This window comes from Eretmochelys imbricata, chromosome 2, assembly GCF_965152235.1.
Source record: "Eretmochelys imbricata isolate rEreImb1 chromosome 2, rEreImb1.hap1, whole genome shotgun sequence".
Lineage (NCBI taxonomy): Eukaryota > Metazoa > Chordata > Testudines > Cheloniidae > Eretmochelys > Eretmochelys imbricata.
This window is the reverse complement of record NC_135573.1, coordinates 183548460-183568144: the sequence shown is the minus strand read 5'-3', so window position 1 is coordinate 183568144 and position 19685 is coordinate 183548460. Positions and strand designations below refer to the sequence as shown.

The 19685-nt window shown below is 40.0% G+C and overlaps 1 protein-coding gene across 3 annotated transcripts in view; it reads right to left on the bottom strand.

Moving 5' to 3' along the window:
* Positions 1–19685, bottom strand: part of LRRFIP2 (LRR binding FLII interacting protein 2) — a 137861-nt gene that overhangs the window by 96627 nt on the left and 21549 nt on the right. For all 3 annotated transcript variants that reach the window (XM_077811068.1, XM_077811069.1, XM_077811070.1), the window contains exon 3: positions 201–287. In XM_077811068.1, the coding sequence (XP_077667194.1) occupies positions 201–287 (87 nt within the window). The remainder of the gene's footprint in view (positions 1–200; positions 288–19685) is intronic.

The following is a 19685-nucleotide window of genomic DNA, read 5'->3' as shown; positions in this document are numbered from 1 at the left end:
AGGAATGGAGCAAATTACTCATTTGAATTCCAACACTATACTGGAAAAAGCTATAGTAATGGCTACCCTATGCAGGAAATGCTGATATATGGCTGTACTATACTGAGAAATATAAATAACTTTTCTTAAGAAACATAATACAAAGCTGTTCATTAAGAAGTTTAGTACCAAATAATAAACCATAGCAAAATCAACATTACCTCTTTCTGTTGTCGTTCCAGTTCTCTCATACGTATATCTCTTGCTTCTGCTCGAGCAGCCCGTTTGGCTGCAAGCCTTGCTTCTGCCTATAAATTAATTGAAAGTAATAAAAGTCAGGCAGCTTTTTAACCACTTAGCTTTGTAAAATGTATCTGAATACCTGATTCAATACTTTCTCCACAAAAACAGATCCTGATTCTAATGAACAGCTTGTACATATTTAAAAAAAAAATCAATTTGACAGCAAGCAGCAGTTGTAAGGGCAAGAACAAAGCCACAAAAATGAGTACATATTGGAATTTTTAAAGATGCCATTACCAGGCAAAAGAGTTACAACTGAAAGCAAGTGTTGATAAAGGCCTAAGCCTACAAACACTAACAGATTTTAGTTTTATACACATGAATAGTTCTATTGCCTTCAATAAGACTTTTCACATGCATAGCATTAAGCACAAATGTGTTTGCCAAACCAAAGGCCCAAGTTAGCAATGTTTTGAGTTAAAACATAAGCAGTAACAAACACAATTTAAAGACCTTACAACAGATGCATACCATAGGCCAAAGCCCAAATCTCATTTGGAAGGATTTATAAAAACAAAGCTTAATATTTAGGGGGAAATTACCAAAGTCAACTATTATTGAAAAATGCAGAATTCTTGGACGAAAAGGCACAAGATGAGTGTCCCTGCTGGAGCCCTAAATTAAATCCTCATTTTTCTCTATTTTATTCCTTACCCTTATGGACAATACACTGTAGCATGATTCCAGAGGAGGAATGGGGTCTTTTTCAGACACTTAATGCCACTTCTGATTTAGCCAGAAGGGTCAATGAATGAAGTATTGATCTTCAGGAAGCTAGAGGCTTAGGAGCAGAAATCAAAGTTCAAATTTCTCATATTGTTGGACAGTAACATGAAAAAAATTATTCTTAATTTTTTAAATAATTAAGCCACTTATTGTATGCCAGGTTTATCACCACTAGAAATCCCAGCCATATCATTAATTGTTTAATGTACAGTTAATTACTTATTAGGAAATGAAAATAGGTAATTAATTGTATCAGACAACTAATGATATGGCTGGGATTTCTAGTAATAAAAATTAAGTTCCTTCATATATCAAAATGTAGCATTTAAGAAATAACTAACAATTTAAAGCTGAATAATAAAAGCTATCATTCATTCCATGAAGGGAATGAGGTAAATATGAAATGCCTCAAACCAAATTAATCTGTGGTTAACATTTTATTCCCACTCTAACTTTACTGTCTCTCCAGCCCCCCACCTCTTCCACACCACTTAACATTAAACTTGCTCTTTAAAATTAAAAAAAACTCCGAAGTTTCCAAGGGATTTTATAGAAAAACAGTTAGCTCTTTCCCCTGTAAATGGCATAAAAATACCAGTAGTTACCATGCAGTAGTCACTATTTTGCTTACAAGACACCCTATTTGTAACATCAATCAGATGCAGGACAATCTCATTTCACACTAATATGTGTGGTTTTAACATTAATATAAATTAATATGAGTTTTGGGTTCATTAAAAATTTTGTCTTAAATGTCAGATCTTCAAGTTCTTCTAAATGTAGGCAAGTGTAAAAACAAGATGTAAATTATTATTGGATAAACCTTTACAGAGTCACAGCAAGCTGGAAAATTATATATACTTGTAAATAAAGAGGTGACTTGTACACATTTTAATAAAGATTAAAGACAATGTATGCAAGTTAAGGGCTCAAAATGTAACTTTTCAGAATGCTGAAGGGGAAAAAAAATGGTGCACCTCTCTTTTTGGGTGGGTTATGAACACCAGAAAAGTGATTTATAAAGGAAACACCAATAGAGAATGTTGCTGAGTGCAGCTATATGATCTGAGCAGGACAGGGTTATTTTTGGGAAATGGCGTTTAGGTGACCTTTACTCCATATGGGTTCAGCTGTGCAAAGTTATTTGTTCACAGGGGTATACATGAAAGTATCCATCAAATTTCCCCTTGCCCTCAACTCCAAGCTTCCTTCTACATCTGAAGCTGACATCTTCCAGAAATCAAGTGACAGCACTACCACCCAACACATCTCAAATCTTATGGACTATTATTGAATCAACTAGTCTGAAAGTTGTAGACACCAGATATTTTATGTTCATGCAACTTATTCTCAGAGCCTCTTAATGCTGTAAATCCATTTGGCAAATTCAGAAGATGGATTCTCCAAGACACAGATCTCTCTGGGTGAAGTTGGTAACTGGTTCTTCAAGACGACTGCCTATATGGAAACCCATTTTTAGAAGACATAGTTCCCTAGAGCACTAATTTATAAATTTTAGCTGAGAAAGTCACATGCGCAAACATCCTCATGTGACTTGCCAAAATCTGAAGACTGAAAAAGGGGCAAGGCCACAAACATCACTGAGTTCCTTCCACTAATTCAAGAATCAATATCAAGATTCTGAAGAAATTGAGAAGGTGGGTGAGGAGTATGAACTATAATCTGAAGAATTACAATTGCCTGAAGAATAATGCTGTATCAGATTGTGTATAGGTAAATCCTGAAGTAACAGACTACAAAATGACAGTGATGGAAACATTACTAAGGCATGCAATCAATCAACTTAGTTTTCCAACTAAGGCATGCAACCAAGGCACCTCTGGACTTGGTGGCGTGTGTTCTGATATTTTCAGATGGCTGAACACCCACCAAGGCATAACAAATTAGTATGTTTACTTAAATCCATTCAGACAAACTTCTGAAGGACAGACTAACCCCTGGATTTACCCCACATGCCAGAAATTCTTAAGGAGACTTACTAATTGATAATATTTAAATAATTAAAGGGCCTTTTCTTCAATTCTAGAGCGCGTCACCTGACATCTTCAGGATGTGAATGAGGTCAGAGAAAAATACAAATTTATAGCCTGAGATGGAAGTTAGATCACTCTAATAAGGAGTTTAGGATGGGGACATAGGACTACTTTATCCTTATGAAACTGTGAAAGGGAACACTGTGGTGAGGGTAAGGGTCAGCCATCAAGGCTTGGACTTCACTAACCCTCCATGCAGATGTTACAGTTGGGAAGAACACCATTTTCACAAAGTGACAGTTCAAAGAAAAGTCAGACAGGAGTTCAGATGAAGGCTTCATAAGCTTCATTAGTGGAAGATCAAATCCCATGACAGAAGTGGATGTGGCTCATGTGTCAGAGGAACTATATGGACAATGCCTTTCAGAAACCCGATGACTCTAGGATCAACAAAGATAAGTCCTATACTGGAGAAAGAAATACCAAGATGGCAGCCGGATGGAATGAGACAGCTCAATGAAAGTTCAAACTGTTTAAGGGACAGTAAAGAGACCAAAACTGAACAGATGGAAGACTTTTCATGGTTCCTTTTCAGGAAGGTCAAATAGAGAATCTCTTCCATTTCATCATGCAGATTTTCCTGGTGATATTTCCTGCATCTAAGAGGGTTTTTAGACATAAATGCTCCATTTGTTAAACATTCACGGCCACTTTTGTTGAGTGGGTAAGAGCCCGTTAGTACTAAACCCCCAAACCAGGATTAGTGAAATGGGTATTAAGAACCAACTCAATCATAAAAGAGTTTAAAGCTGACCTCCCAATCCTTTCAGGTTTTAGCAGTTAAGGCAAACATTTGTCAGAATTATTATTTTAATTCAATCACTGACATCACTGAATATTGTCAGTGATCAACATGGTGATATTGCAAGGAAATCAAGTTTAAAAGCCTATACTCTCAAAGGTCTTGATCATGTCTCTACAAGAATCCACAAACTCAAAAGCCATTGTGAAAAAGAAAGCATGGAACAGTCTAATGGGGCTGACAGCAAGTGAACTGATAAACACAACAGAGCTATGTTCACAATGGTTCAGGCAATGAACAAACAAGTTTTTTTTGTTTTGCAAACTATTTATTACAAAATTACTGAACACTAAAGCTGAGTGTATGCTCAATGAGCTTTTACTTTAGTCTACTGGCTGCACCTTGTGATCCAAAATCTTAGGATTTATCCACATGAACATTTAGTTTACGGCAAGCCAGGATGTGAATCTACGCTGCACTAGACGGCTGCAGACTAACTGTCCCTGTGGACCCTGCTGATGTGCATTAACAGTTTTAACAAACTGTTAATGCACGCCAGCAGGGTTCACACGGTCAGTCCACAGCAGGCTACATTCACACCTCAGCTTACCACAAACTCAAGATTTCATGTAGACAAGGCGTAAGCTTTTTTATAAAAAAAAGAAGTCTCTAGCCCTTATGGTTATAAAATTGAAGTCTGCCTTGGTCTGCTAGCAGCCTCAAAACAACAGCTCTAACTTAAGTATGAACTACCCCTATGCTAAGGGTGTGACCATTCTGAAGCCAAATTTTAATGCCAACACTGTTAACTATTTAAATTGCTGATAAAAGCCTGCAAGAAAGGACTGGAGCAATCCTATTATTAAGATCAGAACAATCTAATGTCTCATCTTATTTTGTCAGAATGAAAAACACAGTTTGAAAGAATACCATCAATCTCATCACTGTTTGTAGATGACTTTTACCAGGTGGTAAATAAACTGAGATTAAAACCAACGAAGACACAGTGGAGTCTTGTTTTAGTATAATATACATACACACAAAAAAACAAAAGCCAAGATGTTACGCAACACAGAAACAGAGAGTCTACTGTATAGAATGGTTTCCCAAATAAAACCAATGAAAGATTACTCTATGGCAACTTCTTTTCAATGTCTAATTCCTCTGTACCAATTTTCTAAAAGTTGAAAACAACATGTTTACTTTTGGTATTCCAGTCAAGCTATCTGCAGCCACTTCAACAATTTTCTTAACATAAGGATTATTTTGTTCTGCATTTTCATTATTTGTTCCTTTAATTCATCAGTAAGGTAAAGATTTTGTCACCGTTATTTTTAGAAACGGACAGGTTGCGGGCAACAGACAAAAATTCATGGATGCCCATGACCTGGGTTTTTACTAAAAATAAATGGGGGGGCCTAACACCCAGGGGAGGAACTAAACAGCTTAGGGGTCCCTGACAGCTTCAGCCTGGCCACCCCAAGGCTGAAGCAGAAAATGTTACGGAGGGTCTCTGAAAGTCACGGAATCTGTGACTTCCGTGACAAAATCTTATCCTTACTTATCAGCATCAGGAATCCATTGAGGAAACTGGATGAATCACAAATCATACAAATAATTAGATTAATTAAGAAATTCTTATTCTTGCCTTAAAATGTGATCCACAAACATGCTTTAATACCCTATAACCACATAGGCCCAAACAAGATTATGGTAATCCAGAAACATTATTAAGACAGACAGTTAAAGGATTAATGTTCTACCAAAGTGAGTCTGTGGTGCAGAAGGGTAAGCAAATGTGTAAGGCTTTCTTTTTAACATCTGAAAGCTAATATAAGAAATCATCTGCAAAGGAAAATGGGTATATGTCCTTTTTTAAAAAGTATTTTTCATATCTTGTATTTGGCTCTGTGACTGATGTTCTTTCTAAGAATACACATTCATCTGCATGGATCTAAGCAGAAAGGATTGGAATATCACATGAACTTGAAATGCTCTGATTTTTCTAGTGTAATTTGAAATCAAAAAAGGGACATTGCCTACTGTAAATCACATCATCTTAAAAAAGTGTTAAAAGTAGTTCCAGGTATTTCGCTTGCCTTTGAATCCGCCTGCCAATTTTGTGTTTTTACATGCAACCATTTCCCATCTTCCTTTTTAAAGGCTCCTATTACTGTGTGGAAAAAATAATACAAACAAGAGAAACTGACTATACACCGTGTGCTATCAAATGCATAAAGTAAAAAATGGAGAAAAACAGGGAATACAATTTTGTCTATTCAATTATAAAAGTCACTGTTACAGGTATCAGTAAATAAAAAAAAATTAGGTTGAAGTCTGATTTTTAAATTGACCTTTAAATGTCCCTTTTAAGTACAAGTAACCCTTTGGTCCTTTGCATTTTTGCACATTTTAATGGTCCACAAGAGTTAACACCTAATCTAAGTTTTGCTCAAATAAATGTTGTAGTTTAATTTCCAAAACTTGTTCTAAAATTTATGAGACTCTGTTCGAATTTTCTAATACACACCGTGCTTTGGAAGAGGCTTATCGGTAACAGAACATAAGAGAAACTGCAGCTATGCCAGGCAGCTGCTGGTGACAAACTCCCAGCTTGGTGTAGTAAAGAGAATCCACCCTCTCCCCTCCTTCAGGAGCTTCAAGTGCCTCCACCCCTTTCTCCATCAGAGTCCCAGCAGTTAAAGAGCCAATCATAACTAGTCTCAGCAGGAGTGGACAGGAAACAGCAGCAGATGCCAACAAGCTGCTAGCTCCTATGATGGAAGCTTGACAGAGTAAAGAAAAACCCTCTAGTCTACTCCAATAAATCAGCTAGCTGATACTAAACTGGATCTCATCCAGTCTGAGTAAACCACACTAGGGACCCTTCAATCTACCAAAAGCACAGCTCTTTTGCACCTGCTGAGCCAATAGTTGTATCTTTCTTTGCTACTATCAAGGTGGCCAATGTATGGTTTCATGAGCCAGGGGAGCAAGGAGTAGGCTGGGTCCCCAGAGCCACTACTGGCATTTCAACATTGCTAAAGGTAATGCACCAGGTGAGGAAGAATATTCCTGCATGCAGCTCTTTGAAAAGCCGTGTGTTCTTAAAAAGGCAAGCATCACGCCCCTTCCCTAACTAGCCCACATTAATATCAGTGAAGCATCCTTAGTGAACTACTATTGCTTGCATAACTATGCAAAAAAAATCCCTTGATGTATTGAATAGCAAGGTGGGCTGGTGCCAGAATAGGGATGTGCGCGCCATCTATTGCTCCATCATGGTTTGGGAACCTCAATGCTGCAGATCTATCCACTATTCTCTGTACATTACCAAGAGTCATAGCCCTGTGTAGCAGGAGACACTTAATGGCCCTACACGCTTGGATGACACTGGCCCCGACTGTGGATCTACCAGCTCCAAACTGATTCCCCCACTGACCGATAGCAATTTGGTATTACAAACTTCCAGAGCGTGATTGCCACTCATTTCTCCAATATCAGTGCAGCTCAGTTTGGTGTGCCTGAGCTTAAGGTCGGAGATAAGCTTGGTGCACAGATCCAGAAAATGGGCTTTTGCATCTGAAAGTTTTGCAGCTGTATTCTCAAATATGCATTATGATGCAATCCCACCAATCAGTGCTCATTTCTCGGGCCCAGAAGCAGCAATCCACCAATTGGAACTGCTCCATGAATGCCCAAAGGAACTGCATCTTCCTCATCACACTCCCTGTTGTAGTAGTACTCCTTCAAGTTCTTCAAACACAGAAGCGGCGTATGTCCTGTATTAGGAATGCTCATGATAATTGCACTGAGCTCTACTGGGCCCATGTTTCTGCCAAAGAAACAGAGACCGAAAAAAGGTGCATGGGACTGTCGGAGTGTTAAAAAAAATGGTGAAAGCATTACATTATGGGATAGAGAAAGTGGTATCATGGGAACTTGATCCCTAGCTTTCAGAAATTCCTGGACAAATAGCTAGAGCCCTGCAAATCCATGGATATCCGCTTTATATCCACGGATGCAGTTGTATTGTTCACCTTGTTTGCAGATCGTGGATTGGATGCGAATATAATGAAATTCCTGCGTGTACTTTCAAGAGACACAAAATCCGCCTCCCCCAAAAAGAGAGAAGTGTGATATAGACCAAAACACACAGCCAAGTCTGCCTCCTTATAGAGACTAAATATTTGCTCTGACCCCACCCCCATATACAGAGAAAGGGGAGGTGATAGATCAAGACAACCTGCAAAAATCCCCATGCTCCTATCGCTGTAGTTTAAGCAGCCAAGCAGTTTAGGAAACTTCACCTGACTTCAGTATTGCCATATCAGGTCAGTTGGAAAGGGAAGCAGCTGCTTCTGCAAAGTAAGTCAGTATGGCTTTCTCAATCAGCACACATTATAATACCATATTGAGCACATTACCAAACCGGGAAACCAGAAAGAGGAAGCAGTAAAGCAACTGATACACACAAGCCAAAACCTCATTACTTACTTCAGGAGATCTGGACTTCAAAGCAGACTACAAAAGTCTCTGAAAGGAGATGTAGAGACATGATGGAACAGCAAGCTACTCATACTTAAGACAATCGAGGAGCAGTGGGACAGAATATAGGGCGTTTTTACAGAAAAGTGGAATACTAAGCTCATTGATAGCATTGACCACAAGACTTTGAACATCTTAATAGAGTTCCTGCAGAATCATCAGCTATAGTTACCTCTTTATCAGCAACTCACACTGGATGACGTATAGAATACCCTAGTCTAGAGGGCTCTCTGATCAATTAAAAAACCCAAGTAGCTCACTAGTACTCATGGCATTTTTTTCCCCTCAACATCACTGGTAACATATTGCACCACATGCAGCAAACAGCTTTACTGATTGAGACCTCAGTGAGGCATCAATGGAATATTGCAGACCACAGCAAGAAGTGTTGAGCAGGAAGCCTGGAGACTGACAGTTACATGACAAGGAGGCTAAGACTCTCTTCTCAGCCCCTGACATCCCTGCTGTTGGGAAAATTCTGCTAACCCTAAGTGATAAGGCCAGGAATCTGGATAGAAATCTGATTTCCTCAACACATGAAATGCTACAGGAGGAAAACCACCCTAAGCTAAAGAGCTGGTGGCTGGTGCAAGGAAACTGCTGAGCTCTTAAGTGGGATGACTTTATAACTCACAAGCTAAATAGGCAGATACCCTTGGTTGAAGAGTTCAAATATGTATGGGTCTTGTTCATGAGTGATGGCAAGAGAGAGCGAGATCAACCGGCGGATTGGTGCAGTGGCGGCAGTGATGTGGGCGCTTACCAATCCGTGCTGGTGAAGCAGGAGCTGAGTTCTCTGATGAAGATCTCCGTTTACAAGTTGCTCTGTGTCCCCATCCTCACCTATGTTCATGAACTTGGGTAATGACCGAAAGGACGAGATCGTGGATACAAAAGGCAGAAATGAAGTTTCTCTGCAGGGTGGTTGAGACCAGGTGAAGAGCTCGGCTATTTGGGTGGGCCTTGAAGTAGAGCCGCTACCCCTCTGGATCGAGAGGAGCCAGTTGCGGTGGTTTGGGCACCTGATAAGGATGCCCCCGGGGAGGCTTCTGTTGGCACTCTACTGGGCACATCCGACTGGGTGGAGGCCCCAAAGCCAACCCAGGACATGCTGGAGGGATTGTATCTCCCAGCTGGCCTGGGAAAACTGGTGAATCCCTCAGGGGGAGCTGGAACACGCTGTAGAGAAAAAGGATGTCTGGTCCTCCCTACTTTCCATATTGCCGCCACAACCCTCACCAGGAAAAGCAGCATAAAGGAAAAAGAAGAAGAAGAAAAAAAAAAAACTATTTTATAGTTCAGTTTGTGATTGAGTATTACTGACTTGAAACATTTATTACATTATTTTTAATATAAAAGGCTATTTGTTCTGATGTCTGTTGAGTAATAACATAGATGTTTATGTAACAATAGCGTACACATTTACTAAGCCATGTAGCTTTCTTACACAGTATATACGCATGCACACAGATGCTTGTCCTGAAAGGCACTGTGAGATAGCATGCTGCTGTGGGAGCGGTGTGTAGACTGGATGCAGATCCAAATTTTTGCATTCGCGCATGGCTCTATGAACATCGTTCCCGACCAATGGGAGCTGCAGGAAGAAGCAGCGGCCAGCATGTCCCTGCGGCCCATGCCACTTCCCGTACCTCCTATTGGCCGGGAACAGTGAAACGCAGCCACTGGGAGCTGCAGGCAACCGTGCCTGTAGACGGTCAATGTAAACACTGTCTTGCGACGCACCAGCGGATTACCCTGATGGGCTGCATGAGGCCCATGGGCTGCAGGTTGCCCACCACTGTTTTAGATCATCTTGTGCCTTTGCAGACTAGATTAAAAGTGCCCTAAAATCAGATATCTTGTCCCTGTAGGTACTTCTAGACTGTGATCAAATCACCTCTTTAATAAGCTAAATAGACTGAGCTCCCTAAGTTTCTATATGACGCTATAGGTCATAACTATATGACACTTTTTCCAGCCCTCAAATCATTCTTGTGATTCTTCTCTTTAGAGATGGTTATGAACAAGAGACTACATGTGCAGTCACTCAACAATGCACTGTGATTTCCAAGCCGTCCTAATTTGGTCAAAATTAAATTACAACCAATTTTTAATGGGGCACATCAAAATCTGCCCTGCCTAAGGATTATCTTTTTGACAAGTTTCACTGCAAGATATGGAGACACAAAAATCACCTGTCTATGCTAGCACCTCCATGGTTGCTACCACTGAAAGACTACAGCAGTGGTAGTGTAACAGTGGCGATTTCCCTCCCGAAAAAGGCTAAAGTAACAACACCCCTGGAGGGCCGTATTCAGGAAAGCCATATGTCCATATGAACCATATGTCCTTTCATAATAGTATATCAGAGGAAGGATGATCCTTAAGGCTAAAGCAATGCAGTTTGGAAATCTAGATTTAATTCCCACCAACTTTCTGTGAGACTTTGTGGCTCTGTGTCCTGGATATAGGTGTAGAAAGCATAATGATCAAGTTTACAGGTGACACAAATCTGGGGGGTAGGAGGGACAACAATACTTTGAAGGATAGAGCTAAAATTCAGAGGGATCCTGATAAATTGGAGAACTGGCCTATAGATAACAAAATGAAATTCAACAAAGGCAAATGTAAGGTTCTATACTTAGGGAAGAAAAACTAAATGCCCAAACACAGAATGGGGAAAACTGGCTTGGCAGCATAACTGCTGAGAAGGATCTTGGAGTTGTGGTGGATCACAACCACAACATGAGTCAGCAATGCGACACTGCTTCAAAAAAAAAAAAAGTAAATGCAATTTTAGGTTGTATTAACAAATGCATAGCATGCAAGTCATAGGAGGTGATAGTACTGCTCTATTTGGTGCTGCTTAGGCCTCAGCTGGAATACTGTGTCCAATTTTGGTCACCAATGCATAGGAAGGATGTAGAGAAGCTGAAAAGGATCCAGAGGCGAGTGATAAAGATAATCAAAGGGATGGAATGCAAACCAAGCAGCTCCCAGTGGCCGCAGTTCGCCATTCTCGGCCAATGGGAGCTGCGGGAAGCGGCAGGTGAACCGCGGCCACTGGAGGCTGCAGGGGGCCATGTCCCAGCAAAATTTCTCATGGCCCACAATTAGATTACACTGATGGGCAGCATGTGGCCCACTGGCCGCAGGTTGCCCACCACCGGTTTAGACACAACAAATCCTGCATCTTGGCAGGGGGTTAAACTACATGACCTCTGTGGTCCCTTCTAACCCTATGGTTCTATGATATTAGCTAGAGTGAATTTGCAGTAAATTTTCACCATATATAAAAAGGTTGTATGTCCCATTATTTCACATATGACCACGGCAATCTGTTTTTATTAATCATGTTTATTATGGCTGTCCATAAATATTGCTTATCCACCATTTTCTTTTTGCATTTTTCTATTGTTTTCTTATAAAAAAATCCAAAAGAGATGTAGCACAGGTTGTGGCGCACTAATATGGTACATTTAGCTAAGGAGATAGGCAGCTGTGTTGTGCATTAGTTGCAGCTTCTTTAAGTTTCTTATCTAGACCAAAGGAGAAAAAGTTGCAATAGTCCAGCCAACAGGGAATGAATTCTAACTACTATGGCTGTTTTTATTTTGTCTCACAGGCATGTACTGAGCCTTCTTGTTTGCTGGAGGTAAAGAGAGGTACTTCCAGCGATGGCTGCTTTCTCTGTAGTCCTTAACAAGTCCAGCATAACTCCCAACAGACATTTGTTCTTGACTGAGGAGAGTGGTAGCATTTTCCATCTCGCTGAGGAATTTGCCTCCTCTTACCTCACTTAGGTCTTTCTGGGTTTCATTTTAAAGCAGCTGCTCTTTATTCAGGGTCCAATCACTGTGTCTTCAATGTATTATTGATAGTACAGCCCATGCCATTATATTATTCCCCTAAGGGTTGGTACATAGATGTTAAAGGATTGAACCCTGGCTGAAAGGCTGTCACAAATTTATTCAGTGTTGTCATGTTGGATGAAAATTTCTCACAACAGGAAGTCACAGGGTTAGAGGTTGAAAGGAGACAAGCTGAGTCCAAAAGCTGAGTACTCGGTCTACTAGCTGAATTTCTTTTCAAAATTCGGTGAGTGCTATAGTTGTAAAAGAATATCTACTGGCTTCGGTCATGACAACACCCTCATTTTATAACAATTCCTTTTGCTGTAATCTGTGAGATTTACATGACAACTGCAGATGATTCACTATTTCCAGATTAGTTTATCAAAATCAAAGAAAAGAATAGGTGCATAATTATGTTTTTAGAGTTTGGTTACACTACATCTAAAGACAAAAAATAGTCATCAAATGGTGAAGGAATAAAGAGGCAAACAAATTATAACTATTTATATTGCCTACCATATAAAAATGCCTGCCCTAATTTAATTAACTCTCACCAAGACTACATTTCACATATTTTACATACTCAGTTGAAATGGTTTCAGATCAGTGCCAGCTCTGCACTAACAAGACACTTTTCAAAGCAGAAAAAAAGGGTACAGGAAATCTTATAATCCAACCAGTTACTTTTTGACTTAAAACCCTGCTGTGTAAATTGTCTGTAAACACAGCATGCAAACACAGACAGACTTGCACAAATTAGAGAAATCAAATGGATTCAAACAATTAATCTATCAATAGATCTTTAAATATGCACAGGCCCCCTTTAGAAGTCTGGCAAGAGACTGTACTATTAAAGATAAAAAAATTAGGAAATTTACTCTCTGATATCCAGAACTCCCAGTTTTCCTTAAAAACAGTCAAAACCTGACCAAAAAGTGATTTTTCCACAAAAATTATATCCAAAATTCAAGAGAAGTAAAAACACAAAGTTCTAATTTTCAGTAAGATTTTAAGCATCCTAAGTAATTTGATACTACCTAGACATTTAATCTGTGCAACTAACCTCCCTTACAAAATTGAAGACCGAGAAGTTGACTACTTGACTCAAACGATCAGCATTGTAGTCTTGGTTCATTGTGTAACCTTGCACGAGTTAATCTTGTTGTACCAGTTTTACCTTCTGCAAAATGAGGATAGCCTTATCCACTTTTGTAAAGAACTTTGACATCACATTAAAGTTCTTATAGTGCCATATACCATGGGAGATATATTTTAATACGTTTCTCACAAAACCTAATAACTTCAGGGAATATTTTAAAAAGTTATTTCAATTAAAACAACTGGCTTGACTGTAAATATTACACTGCATCTGCAGACACTATAGCACTATTCTAACATATGAGAAGCAGAATGTGAAGTTGACTATAAATTAACAAATGAAAGTGACTAGTCTATCTTAATGATCCAAGATTAGCAAGTAACTAACTTTGACCTTTGTGGTACCTATACATCAAGCTTTGTACTCTGTATTTAAGCACTGTGACCTTCATTGCCACCACTGAACTATGCTGGCCATTGCACCAATCAACTTTTAACCCACATATTAGTGAAGCTCTATTTGAGGGTGGGGTTCATCTCTATTCTTAGCAACCTAGAAAGATAGGGAAAAAATGTATGTAGTCCCTCTTATCAGGTAGCGAGAAATAATGAGAAGGGAAGATGTCCTCTAGATAGATAAAAGCTGAACATCACTCTAACAATTTGTAATTTCATCTTCTCATCACCAGATGTCTATTGTTGGTCCTTCTCAGAATGCAAGCTCTTCAGCACAGGGAGCAGGACACCTCCACACCCTATCTGGTGCCAAGCACACTGTAGAATTGTAGATGCACATTGTGGAAACGTCTGTACATCCAAGTTTTTTACTTAACATATGGATTGCACAGAAATTAGTGAAGAGTCATTCTAATAATGTCAACACAAAGTATAGGATAAGATGAGCTAAAAGGAAGATGTACTTTAACTATAAATAGAAAGAAGTCTCACCAGAAACAAATATGTACTTAGACAATTGAGTTACCTTTTGAAAACTGTGGAGTGGGCCCATATCCAACTAGTCCTCTCAAGAGGCTAGACAATGGTGAGGGACAGTATCAAAACTACCATGCTGTGTTTAATGAGACAGACAGTTTGACTCTTAAAGCACCAGGAGAGAACATACAGAGATTCCAGAAATAAGTACATCGTTACTTTTAAAGAAGTTTCAATCCATTTAAATAACCTAATTTTATTGAAGCGGCATTGGTTCCATCTATTATACTGTAGGAAAATACTTTTTTAGCCCTTTCAAAGAGAACATTAGCTCAGTCCTCTTACATTCAATTAAGTTGGCTAACAGATGGACTATGATAGCCTGTATACTGGGCATGAAGATGGCTATGGTATTTTCTCTGAAGCAGTATACAAGAGCCTGATAGTTCTGCATGAACAAAGGGGGCTAAACCACCTGACAGCAGAAGGCACCATCATACAAGGTTTTAATAATACAAACTACTTTTACATCATTTTTAATAAGTTAGTTTCACTGTTCTCTCTGCAGAAGTCAGTTTCCCATATTGGTGCAGATCTTTCATCCAGCAAATAGAACAAAAGAGTTTTTATAGAACAGGAAAAGATGACTGAAAAACCACAATCGTCAGCAAAGCCATTGGCAGCTATAGCTAAAACTACTTTTCTTTTCTTTTTTTTAAGGTTGACTAGGTTTTAAGTTGACAGTCTCTAACTTAATACTGAAATGTGTTCTAAAATTAAGTTTCACCAATTTTGGAAAAAATTCTGAAAATGATAGTTACATATTCATTCTAGTACTTCCTGTTCACATGCACTAATATGATCTAGTTGCATCAAAAGTCATGGTAAGAAAGCATTTAGGTGGCAAAGTCAAGCACTCAAAAGTTAAGATATACCAGAATTTAGGTTGCCCATGCAACCTTAATCCTTCCCCCTTGCGTGTACACAATATGATAGCCTTTAACTGCATCATCATATTTTACTCTTCCCACCAGACCTCTCACCCTTTCAGCACACAGGATAGATGGTGGTTCAGAAAATGAAGCAGCTGCTCAATATTTTTAACCTCACCTTCAGTTGGTATCCTGTCTTATTTACGGCACACTATCCAAAACCTACAGTAAACACAGGATTTTTCATTTCCTCATGTTCTTTTCTACACTCACCACCATAGTATCTGAGCGTCTCACACATGCTTTCCACATCTTTACAGTGATGTAAGAGCATTATTTCCCCCATTTACAGGTGGAGAAAGGACAAGCTTGTCCGAGACCGTACAGTCGACCACTGGCAGAGCCAGGATTAGAATTTCCCCAACCCTGTGATCATTACACTAGATTCTGTTGACTTACTGGTAGAGGTGCTGAGCTTCCAGAATCCCAGACTTCAGCTGCAGTTGAATACCCAGTATTCCTCCATGTTATTCTGCGTTTCAAATTGTATACCCTGGAAATGAGGTACACACAACTAGGGCACCTGTCAACATTTTGGTTAATGTCACTTGCTCAGCCCTTCAGAAAAAGATGGCAGAGATGGGGATAAAAGTGAGTTCTCTATGGCATTCACCTGCACAAGAGCATCATTTCTCTTCCTGCTGTCCTATGCCTTGTTCTCCACACAGCTTCCAAGTTCTAGAACAAATGAGGCAAGGATCCTGCAAATAGCCTCATTCAATACACAACCCTGATTCATTCCCTAAGCATGTCTTATTGGTCATCTAGAAAAAAATAGAATGTGATTATGTAATTAAAAAATATCAAAATTAATGCACACAAGAAGTCAGAATTAAGATACATGGGCAACCTAAAAACCTGACATTTCCTAATTTGAGTGTTTGACTTCGCAAACAGAACAATTTTCTTTATAACTAAATGTTCAACTTAAAGTACATTCTACACAGTATATTTTGTATGTAATTGGCTAATTTTTTTTTTTTAAAGGAACAAGGTAAAAATATATTCCATCATATGCAACTTTAACAACCCTCTCATCATCCATAGTATCTGAACCCTTAACCTTTAGCACTGCAGCACAGCTTGAGCTCCAGGACTAACTACATTAGCTCTTAGCAGAAGACTGTTATATTAAAGAGGTTAGGGAGTGGGCCACTGGACCCATGTGCTGGGTCTGGTGAATTTTTTGGTTCAAACAGAATTTTGCTAAAGGTAGTCACAGAAATTTTGGGTGTGTTTAGAAAGACATCTTGTCTGGACAGAAGACCATGCAAGGAAGGTTGGACATCAATGTTTGGATCTCTCCAACCCTTCTCACTGAGACTTTTGTACAATGGAGTCTCACAAGAAGGGTTCCTGAAAAGGAACAGAGATAGTGGGTTGGGCGTAGGCTCATTGTGAAACAGAATAATATCCTGTTATCTTATCCATTACACATTGGTCCAGCAATTGAGGACCATAAGTGCCTGAAAAGCGTTAGACAGCTCCCAAAAGAAAGGGTTGGCGGCTCTAAATCCATAGAAGTAAATTTGTATCTCCTGACAATTCAAGGAAAATGAAATATTTGCTGACAATACAGGCTGCACAGAGTGACCTGCAAATTTAGTCTCTCTCCTTTTGTGGAAACTTTGATTCTTCTTGAAGACACAGTCATTCTCTGATGAAGACAGGTGAAGGATGTGGCCTTTGTGGGGCACATGACTGCTGACTGATGTGTTTCCTTTTATGGGCTAGTCTGTAGACCCCAGGAGATCTAAGTGTTGCACTCAGATCCTTCAGAGGGTGAAGGGCTCCATCTGTTTTAGAGCCGAGTAACTCCAGTCCTTCAAAAAGGCGTACACTGTAGACTGCACCTCCTGAGAAAAGTCCAATGATCCTTGCAGCCATAAGACCTGTTATATAACTACTGATGTAGTTACTGAATGATATATAGCATCAGTTACTCCAGTGAGGCCAGGAAGCTGGTTTCGGTGACTAGTTAACCCTTGTTATCCAGAGTGGCACATTCCTCCTTTGTATGAGGCAGCTCTTGTTAACAAAGATGTGAACTTTTCATAATTAAGGAAGTCATACCTGGCCATCATGACCTTGTAATTAACACCACATAACTGCAAGCTAGCAGAGGAGTACGACTTACGGTCAATAAATCAAATCTGTTAGGTTCCCTGTGTTTTGGAGTGTTTTTTTCCTGACAACTTTTGATTAGCATCTGCCACTGTTGATGATGATGATAGTGGCTGCATATAAGAGAACTCAGCCCCTGAAGATGGAACTTGATACTTTTCATCCACTTTGCAGGATGTGGGAAGCACTACAGGCAAGATCACTCGTGTAAGGTCCATAATGGCCTTGTTCATGAGAAGGACCATCTTCCCTGAAGAAACAGACTATAAGCTATTGATTAGTTTATGGATAGATTCCTAGACCTCCTCCATTGGGATCTGTAAGGAGTTAGAGACGGTCTTCTGGAGGTCCTGAAATCACCTAAAATTGTTCAAGATGTACTCAGGTGAACCACAGCATCACTAGTGGTTTAGGAAATTATATTGGGCCCAAACAGATTAACCAGAGGAACTGTGACATCACCTAAATGGGAGGACATGCCAGAGAAAGTCTGAGCAGGTAGAGGCTCAGGTGCAACCTGACATCACCATGGGTGTAGAAGGAGAAGCCTTAGAGTAACAAGTCCTGTCTGGGTAGTTCTATTTTCCCTGAGTAGTCCAAGGCACCTCAGTATGGGCATTAAAGGGTCAGAGCCTGGTGGCCATGGTGTCAGGAACCACGGCCCCATGTCCTGTCTAGTGAGCATTCCAGTATCTGTCTTGAGAGAAATTCCTAGATTCTCTAAGCGAGGCTGAGGAAGGTGGAGATGATCTTCTGGGAGAGTACGTATGGGAATGTTCCATTCCCTAGCCATCATGTGAAGCCATCCAAGAGGACAATGAAAAAGGAGCATGCCAACTCCATAGATGGTGCCATACATGTGGGCATTGTTGGTAACACCAAAGCGATACTCTTCACTATAGACAGAGTGTGTCCTGGAGCCACCAGCAATACAGATGTGGACAGCAAGGGAGATTCTGGTTCGTACAGCACTATGAGGACTGTCATTGCTCTATGGCACAAGGGAACAACAACAGAGACTGTGCCATGACATCACGGTGAAGATCTAGAGATTACTACGGCTGTCTGCAGTGTTGGAAAAGCTTTGTTGATGCCAATGTTAAAGAGCTGGAGGTTAACGGAGTTAAGTTGTTCAATTAAAGTTTTCAGCAGTGCCACTTTGGATAACTCATTTGACTGCTATCTCTGAGCTAAAGCCATGGCAGCACAGCAAGATTCAGCTGTGGCAGGAACCACATGGGACCGCAAAGTCTTGAAAGTAGAGCGGTACAGAGAAGAAATTCTTTTTGAGAAGATTTTCAAAAAAAGAGGATCAACCGCTAGACGTCCTCTTGGCCTGTACTTTCTCTGATTATCTTTTATTGTGTTTGGCCACTCTAGAAACCAGAGCTGAAGATAAAGCCCTGTGAGTCCACGAGCTAGCACTCGATCACTTCAGCACTGGGAGGTCATGGACAGTGGTGTCCTGAGATCTAGGCACTGATGCCAGCTTCATGGACTTGCCTGTGAGATATATCTGTAGTTGAGCCTTCGTCTGAGTCCTGCAGATAGAAAATTTTCCAGGATTTACAACTCCCATAAGCAGGGCAGGCATTTAGTTGCCCATCATTTTAATAAAGCATGGCACCCTCAAAAAAGAAACAGTATTTGAATCTGGGGAACCTGGAAGAATTAAGAGGTAGTGAAAGGAACTGAGTGGTGGTTGGTGCGCTTTGCCCTTTTATGCCCTTGACATGAAGCAGGAAGGGCTACATGCATCCTGGAGATGAATTCACAGCTGGTGTGATAGCAGGGTTCTGCTTCCTCAACTAAGGGCTACTGTTCTGGAAAAAAGAGGTTTGCTGGAAACAGATGGGGTCCACCTGACCAAGAAGGGGAAGAGCATCTTCGCACACCAAAGGGGGAAGGTGACAAAAGTCCACAGATAAGCATAAAAAAGTGGTCTTAACAGAGGGATAGATGTTTGGGGTGACATTGAAAATTACAATACAGTCTAAGGAGCAATAAAAAGGAAATCAGTGGGGGAACTACTTAACATCTTAGATGTATATACACAAATGCAAGGAGTATGGGGAACAAACAAGAACTGGAACATTCGTCTGTAAAATAAATCGTAATTTAATTATCACCACAGAGACTTGGTGGGATAAGTTCTATGACTCGAATACTGGCATAGAAGGGTATGGCTTGTTCAGGAAGGACAGGCAGATAAAAAGTGACGTGGTGTTGCATTTTAGATCAAGAATATATACACTTGTTCGGAGGTCCAGAAGGAAGTGAGAGACAGACCAGTTGAAAGTCTCTGGGTAAAAATAAAAGGGGTAAAAATATT